Source organism: Chenopodium quinoa, unplaced genomic scaffold (genome assembly GCF_001683475.1).
Source record: "Chenopodium quinoa cultivar QQ74 unplaced genomic scaffold, ASM168347v1, whole genome shotgun sequence".
Classification (NCBI taxonomy): domain Eukaryota; kingdom Viridiplantae; phylum Streptophyta; class Magnoliopsida; order Caryophyllales; family Amaranthaceae; genus Chenopodium; species Chenopodium quinoa.
The window spans coordinates 1,412,588-1,421,087 of record NW_018742810.1 but is presented as its reverse complement, the minus strand read 5'-3'; the positions used below and the strand labels follow the sequence as shown (position 1 = coordinate 1,421,087).

At 33.7% G+C, this 8,500-nt stretch overlaps 1 protein-coding gene across 1 annotated transcript; it reads right to left on the bottom strand.

Annotated features, from left to right (window-relative positions):
• On the bottom strand, positions 1-4,681 carry LOC110725251 (receptor protein-tyrosine kinase CEPR2-like). The gene is made up of 3 exons (XM_021904740.1): positions 4,229-4,681; positions 822-3,435; positions 1-587 (listed from the first exon to the last, which is right to left on the bottom strand). Exons 2-3 carry the CDS (start codon positions 3,415-3,417, stop codon positions 217-219), a joined length of 2,967 nt encoding a protein of 988 aa, XP_021760432.1. The 5' UTR covers positions 3,418-3,435; positions 4,229-4,681; the 3' UTR covers positions 1-216.
• Between the last annotated feature and the right edge of the window lie 3,819 nt (positions 4,682-8,500).

Genomic DNA, 8,500 nt, shown 5'->3' with positions numbered 1-8,500 from the left:
TGTGAATAGCAGTTTTCTGCTAAAATGATCATTAATACAGTTTTCATTTCCATAACAGTACAGATAACTAAACTACAGCACTAGATACTAATCTGGCTTCACTAGTAGTATAAAATTGATTTCTTAGAGTAATTGGACCTATGTATACAATAATGTAGTTGAAGGTATTTATAAAATAAAGTTGCTTGAAGCAGAGAATATAAGACAGTGAAAGTACTAATGCAAAACCTTCTGAGATTTTTCGGTGTAATCATCAAGAGACCTGAAAGCACAAGGATCAACATCAGCAAGCATCTTAACCACATCTCTCATGTTAGGGCGGAGAGATGGAAGCTTGGTAGTGCATAATGTGGCAATCTTCAAGACTTTCATCATTGCATCTTTGGTGCAATCTGATACTATCTTAGGGTCAAGAACATGAATCTCGCTGTTCTTGTCATTTAGGCCCCTCAAAACCCAATGAACAATGTCTCTTCCTTCTCCATAAAGCTCTTCGATTGGTCCCTTTCCTGTCAGCAATTCAAGAAGTACCACCCCGAAACTGTATACATCACTCTTCTCTGTGACCTTGCATGTATATGCGAGTTCTGTGTGGATATCAATAGGTTTTGCGGATCAGTCTCAAAAAACCAGGAATAAATTCACTATATATAAAACTGGCCTAGAATTTAGAGTTAATTTTCAATGTATCTAACTCATGAATAATGGAGAATCTAGAGCCCAATTTACTAACTGATGTAGTTCAGACTTCAGAGATAAATTAGACAGAATTAGATGACTTCACAGATATATTACCGGGTATCAGAAGAATAAGAACTTACCAGGAGCAAGGTAACCATGAGTACCAGCAAAACAACTAAACTCAGACACCTCTGCAGAATCATATGTGGCTTTAGCTACCCCAAAGTCTGCAATCTTTGGCTCATATTCCTGATCGAGTAAGATGTTGGTTGATTTTATGTCTCGGTGAATGATAGGAGGTGAGCAGTCATGATGCAGATAGCATAGACCCTTTGCAACTCCTAAAGCAATGTTGTAGCGCTTATTCCAATCTAATTCTGGCTGCCCATCCTTGATCTCCCGGTGAAGCACTTGAAACAAGTTACCATTTTCCATGTACTCAAAGACTAGAAAAGCAGTGTTTCCTCTCAGTAAGCAGGCATAAAGCTTTAATATGTTCTTGTGTCTAATATTTCCCAAGATATTCATCTCAGTTGATATCACCTTAAAAGATGTTCCCTTCCATAGTTGCTTTACAGCCACTATTCCACCGTTCTTCTTAAGCTCCAAACGATAAACCTTTCCCGCCCCTCCATTTCCAATCAGATGATCTTCCTCCAAGTTACAGATTTCATCTACATCAAATTCCAAATGGTGGAAAGATTCAACTTTCCATTTTGGTTCCATGCCATTGCTGCCTTCAAGATCAACTTTGGAGCAAGAGTTTGAAACCTTGTAGTGTCTGTAGTTCAAGAACAATAACGCGGATAAGATCAAAACAAGGAAAGACAGAGCAGAAAAAGTTGCTATCAGTCTATTTGACAACCCCTTCTCGTGGATTTCTTCACCATTGCACACTCCAATCCCATAATTTACAAAGGTTTTCATACTCTTGTAAGCACACAACCCTTTGTTCCCTCGAAAGGAATCACTGCTGCCAATGTTTAACAAGCCCTGAGGAACACTTCCTGATAACTCATTGTCAGATAAATCGATCAAACTCAATCTCAACTTTCCTAGATTGCTTGGAATTGAACCCTTAAGCCTATTCCTTGAAAGATTGAGAGAGTTCAATGAGGTCATCTGAGCAAGTGTAGAAGGGATCTTATCATCTATCATGTTGCCTGCAAGATTGAAGTCAGCAAGCCTCGTGCACTCGCCTAACTCTTGTGGTATTGAACCAGAAAGGGAATTTCCTTGCAGTTGTAATGATGATAGCTGTTTCAAGGCTCCAAGTTGAGGGGGAATCACACCAGAAAATGAATTATTACTCAAATAAAGCCTCTCTAGTTGAGTAAGTTTTCCAAGTTCTGTTGGAAGTTCACCAGAAAACCTATTGTTCTCCAAAATTAACTGACTCATGGCAGTCGAATTCCCTATATCTGAAGACATCTGACCTGTAAGTTCATTATTACTGAAATCCACTATATCTACATTAGGCAATGCCCATATACCATCAGGAAGTTGCCCTGACAGACGGTTGTGATTGACTCTGAGCCTCACAAGTGATTTACATTCAGCATAGGAAGCAGGAATTTCTCCGGAAAACCCATTATTCAGAGCAAGCAAGAACTGTAGGCTTCGGCTTTCACACAAGTACCTAGGAAAAGAACCAGTAAAATTGTTTTCAGAGATGTCTATACTAACTAATGGAGAGAATCTCCCAAAATTTGCTGGAATTTCCCCTGAAAAGCTGTTTCTGTAAATCGAAAAGCCTATAAGATTGCGCAAATCTTCAAAACCGCGAGGAAGTTCCCCTACAAAGTCATTCTCATACAGCTGAAAAACTGTCAGGTTTTTCAGATTCGCGATCTCTGGAGGCAACTTCCCAGAGAAATGGTTAGCTGATATATCAAATTCCTGCAGAAGAGTCAGATTTGCTAACTCTGAAGGAATTTCTCCAGTCAAATTGTTAGCAAAAAGCTCAATCTTTGTCAGCTTTTGCAACTCAGAAATTGATTCAGACAACTTCCCACATAGCCTATTCCTTGACAAATCAAATGTAACAAGCTCTTTCAGGCCATAAATTGATTCTGGAATTTCTCCTACCCTCTTGCAGTTGGATAAGAACAGCCAAGTCAAGTTCTTCAGATTGCCTAGACTGTCCGGTAATCGCCCTTCGTTGAAAAAATTATTTCCTAGACCCAAAGAGACTAATCCTGTCATATTGCCAACCCAAGTAGGAAATTCACCATTCAAAAAATTATCTGACAAATCTAGCACCTCCAAATTTTTAAGACCAGAAAGATCAGGAATCCTACCCACCAACTTATTGATGGTAAAATTCAGAACCTTCAGATTTCTGCACTGGTTCAACTCTGATGGGATGTTCCCAGAAATGGAGTTTGATGGAAGAACAAGAAATTTAAGGCCTTGTAGCCTACACACAGAAGGCGAAACCTCGCCGGCTAATGAAGCATTATCTAGATGAATCCCATCTACTCTCCCAGTTTGTAAGTCACAGGACACTCCAGAAAATTCACAAGGAGAGTTGGAATCATTCCAGGATGTAAGGAGGTTTGATGGGTCTTTAAGGTGGGATTTGAATTCAAGAAGAACAGCTTTTTCGACCGTTAAAGATGCTAAATTTGGCGGGAAATAGCAAAATAAGAGGAAAAGAAGCATAATTTGATATGAATTGGTTGCCATTTTTGTGGCTAGACTATAAACTTCCATTAATGGTTTCGGTGACTCCATAGCCAACTTCTTGAGTACCTAATAATGAATGTGAACACAAAAAATAAATAAATCAAAGAAAAAACTAAGAAATCGATGAACTTTCCATCCACAATGATTCTACTGTACATGTTTTTAATGATGACTATTAACTTAATCCCAATGTCCATTATGCACAAATTTTTTTGAAGTATCATAAATGCCAAACTAAATGTTAGGTTCGATATTTGAAAGTGTTAAGTTGGATTCCACTATCGCTAATCCCTATTAGAGGAGGCGTGTATACAATGTACCAAGTTTTTCGTTCAACTCTTGGTTTCACACAATTTGTCAATCCAACAACTATAATTTATTAAACTTCTACAGTAAATTCATATGTACAACCTCATCAAATGTACCCATAATTAAAGATTACAAGGTAAAAAGGATCAACAAATTAAGCAGTTAATATGTCATTAATAAATAATGATGTGGGGTTAGGGTAAATCAAGGTAAAGTTGAAATCTTTCTTAGAAGCCACTCATATAGGGGCCATACCATAATCCAATCAACAATAATCATTACACAAAAAAACATGCACTACAACATTGACAACCCACAAAAATGTACGACTACTTGCTTTCTAAATTACTCCATATCACTTTGATTAATTTGCAGGAAACACAGGCCCTATATTCTACGCAAATTATAACAACTTTTTTTAGCAATAATTCCAATTATTAATCATAATAAATTAATAATCCAATTAATAATATAAGAAGTGCATGAATCATACTTAATCAAGTACTTTATCCATGAATAAAACATTAAAAAAAAAACAAGAAAATTTTACCTGAATATTCAAAGCAAAGAGCAGTAGAGTCAGAGCACCATTTTCTCTGTAAATTATGTTTATGTGTAGAAGAAAAAAAAGAGGGCGAAGAGAAGAAATATATTTATAATACAATACGAAATTAAAATGAAGGGTTTATGAGGTTATTAAGGTAATGATAAAATGTAATAGTAGTATAAATGGAAGTGAGACAGTGTGACAGAGAAGGTGAAGGAAGGAAGGAAGGAAGAAGAAAGAGAGCAAAAGTAATGAATGAAATGATATAGAGAATGTAGGCAAAATGAAATGGGATAATGCCTAAATTTTAGTATTTGGTGAAGTACAAATCTTAAGGGACCTTTGATTATGACATGGACCCCTTAAATAGTTTGTATCAAGTCAAGTAGAGTGAGAAAGTTTTGTCTATCTTGGAGGTTGTCATTCCTTTTTTTAATTCCGAATTTTGGTAGGGAATAAAAGAGGATTCTTTGATCTATTCTTGATGAGAGATTGAAAGATATATATATAGAAATGCTGATGTAGAGGAAATTTGGTTAATAGTTGTGCGTGATGTGTATTGTGATTTATAAAAAAATTTAACCTTTAATTAAGTTAACATTATTGTTAAGGACTTTTAAAAATAAAATCCCTGTTATTGAGATGGATGTGGGTTTAGGGATTAACAATCTCTAATAAATCTCTACGATTTCATATCAATTTTGATTCTTTATCCAAGATTCTACAATAATATTTCATTACTGCAGCTACAATAGATTATTTCATTGTAATTGTAGTCAAGAGCTGTAATAGATTATTTTACTTATTAAATTATAAAAGTATAATTAGATGGTTCCAACCATCAAATAAGTCTTGCTACCACCCTCGAGAAGCTGGGGATTCACCTCGACGGTTAACCTTGCGAGATTCACAATTACCACAGTGCCTAACCATGAACCTTTATGAGAATGATTATCTAGCGTATATGACTCCAAATAATATTAATTTCCCATCTTCCCAAAATTGGAAAATTTGATTCTAATAATCCCACCTTTGCCGGTTCGCTGCTAATAATCCCACCTTTTAATTATTATCTAATAATTCCACCTTTAGGGGGCATTCTCTTCTAATGGTCCCTAACCTGTTGGTGACCGATGTAATGGGTTAATATGCCACGTGTCACTTTGTGATTTGTCAAAATATTTTTTTATAATTCTTTTAAAAAAAAAAAATTTAAAAGTAATTTTTTTTCCCTTTCCTTCTTCCTTATCGTTTTAAAAACAAAAATAATTTTTTTTTTCTTACCTCTTGGTGGCCAAGGAATTTTTTTTTTTCTAAATTTTTTTTTTATATTTCTTTTAAAAAGTAATTTTTTTTCCCTTTCCTTCTTCCTTATCGTTTTGAAAACAAAAATAAAAAAATTAATTTTTTTCCTTTCCACCTGGTGGCCAAGGATTTTTTTTTTTGTTTTAAAAAAAAATTAAAAAGCAATTTTTTTTTCCCTTTCCTTCTTCCTTATCGTTTTGAAAACAAAAATAAAAAAATTAATATTTTTTCTTACCTCCTGGTGGCCAAGGAATTTTTTTTTTTCTTAAAAAAAATAAAATAAAAAAAACTTATCCGAACAACAAGTTACCGGTCATAAGGGACCATTAGAAGAGAATAACCCCCAAAGGTGGGATTATTAGATAATAATCAAAAGGTGGGATTATTAGCAGCGAACCGATTAAAGGTGGGATTATTAGAATCAAATTTTCCAAATTATAATTTCCCTCATTTTCTTCTATTCCCCCTTCATTTTATATATGAAATTATATGGAGTATAAATAAACATAAATTTAAATTTTATAAACGCAAGCTTGTAAACAATACCCCTCGTCATCAAATTAAACTATCTATTCCGTATGAACTATATATCCATTTCCAATGCTTAGTTCATAACAAGCAAGCCTACTAGAATACTTAGGAATACAATTGCATTACTACTGAGAATGACACTAGAATTACCTGATAAAATTTCATATAATTCATTAATTATATTATTTATACCATTAGCATATATTAAATTGTACTTCCTCTGTTCTTTTTTACTTAACCTGCTTTAACTTTTACTCTATTCACGACCCTTTCTTTGACCGTCTCTTGTGAATGATATGTAAGGAAAAATATATTCATGTGGTATCTTTTTTAATTTGTCTCAATAAGTACTATCATAATATACAACTTTTATAACTTTTACTTATGGAGAATTAAAGCTATTGATTGCTAAAATTTTGCATTGACAAGCGTGATAAAAGAAACAGGTCAAATTAAAAAGAACACAAAAAGTAAATGATTTGTAGGTTATCTACAGAATCACGAATGAGATCAAATTAGATACATTTGTTTTTTGGTGCGTGAATAAATGCTTTACATTGACAAAAACTTGTTAGAGCATCTTTACTTCCAAAAGCTTTTTATATAGCATAGCTAATGAAAGCCTAATTAATTTAATAAAGAAGAAATTGAGAATCTTATCTATAAACTTACCATATAAATTCTTTCAAAAAAAAAAAAAAAAAAAAAAAAAACATTACCATATAAGATGGTTATAAAGATAACTTTTCATGAGAGGGCCGTCTTTTTAATAATTCATTTTTTTTTGGTGTGTGTATATAAAGATTTATATGATAGGGAAAAAAAAGTAGAAAAAAAAATTGTATTATGGGATCAACTAAACAAAATAAATAAATAAATAAATTTACAAGCTAAGCAGATGGTTGAAATCTATGATTAATTTTTATACACTCTGACCTCACACCACTCACATGAGAGCCTGTAATTAATAATTGTACTCTATCAAATAACATATCCGATCAAAACATCTTAAAAATAATAATAAATGTACTTAATAGGTTAAAGTCTCGAGGATGATCATGAGAATTTAGTGAAACGGTATTCCATGATGATATATACGAGAGTCGTAAGATATGTTACGCCGTACCATTATTATCAAACAATACTTGTCCAAAACTATATATGTATTGGCCATTATAATACGGAGTAGCAATGTTTGTGTATAAGCCATTAAAACACCATGCCTTGACAGCTTAGGTTTGTAAGATAGTGCCGACAATCTGCAGATGAAGATAGGCCCTAATACATACATCAATCTACATATATATATTTGCTCACTACTTTACTATTAAACGTGTGCATGTACAGCTGAAAGTTGAACCACTTTAATAATATGTTCGATCTAGTACGTTTAATTATTGATGCATGGATGCAATGTACCAATTTCGATCTTCCATATAATTTCTTATCATAGGAATAAGTTTCATGTGTTTCAAAATATAGATTACCATATATATACATATATCGACCGTGGACGGCTGCTTCACACATTTATGAAGAGACCAACATACATCTACTAGCACCTTTCATTAACATGCATGACAGTACATAAGCAATATTATTGATCCAGTAGTGGTTTGGAGAACTTTTTAGAGGTTTATAATGAGTGCAAATTAGGTTTCCATCACTGTACCATTAGAACGATAATGGCAATTATAAACCATTAATTACAACGAACGTTAGTTTTCATGTCAATGCACATTTTATATCATTGGTGTCTTTAATTATACTTTTAGAAAAAAAATATAAAAAGTTTATATTGCGAAAGTATATATTGAGACAAATCCAATAAAATTCCACGTGACTTTGTTTTTACCAAAATAGCCACAAAATTGAACCAAACCAACTTATATGACTTTATGAGACACCTCATGCATTCACTTTAGTTTTGGAGAAAATTTCCAAAATTGGCCTGAAATCTTGAATTATAGCCTTTGCTTTTGAATAAATTTGGACTTTTTTGGACCTGAAAAGAAAACATGTTAGGGTGCTTTCCATGAATTTCACAACTCACCGGAAGGCCATTTGGATGGTTAGAACCATTCACTTTGCCTTTAAACCATCAAATTAGCCATTTCGTACACACCTTATCTAGGAAACTCAAGTCCACCCACATGCCTTTATATAACCGACTAATGGTCATATACGGTTCCTAACAATATTATATGAAGTTGCAGTGTTTTCAATGGACCCCACAACACCCCGGGAGATCATTTGTGTGGTTGGAACTATCCACTTATCCTTTAAATTGTCAATATGGCTATTTTTGTATACACCTCCTTTCATTGGCTAAAAGCCACCACAAACCTTTATGCCACTGTTTAATGGTTGTTTATGGTTCCAAACACCATTATATGACCTCGGAATGCGTCCCATACAATTTTGTGAGTTTTCAATGCA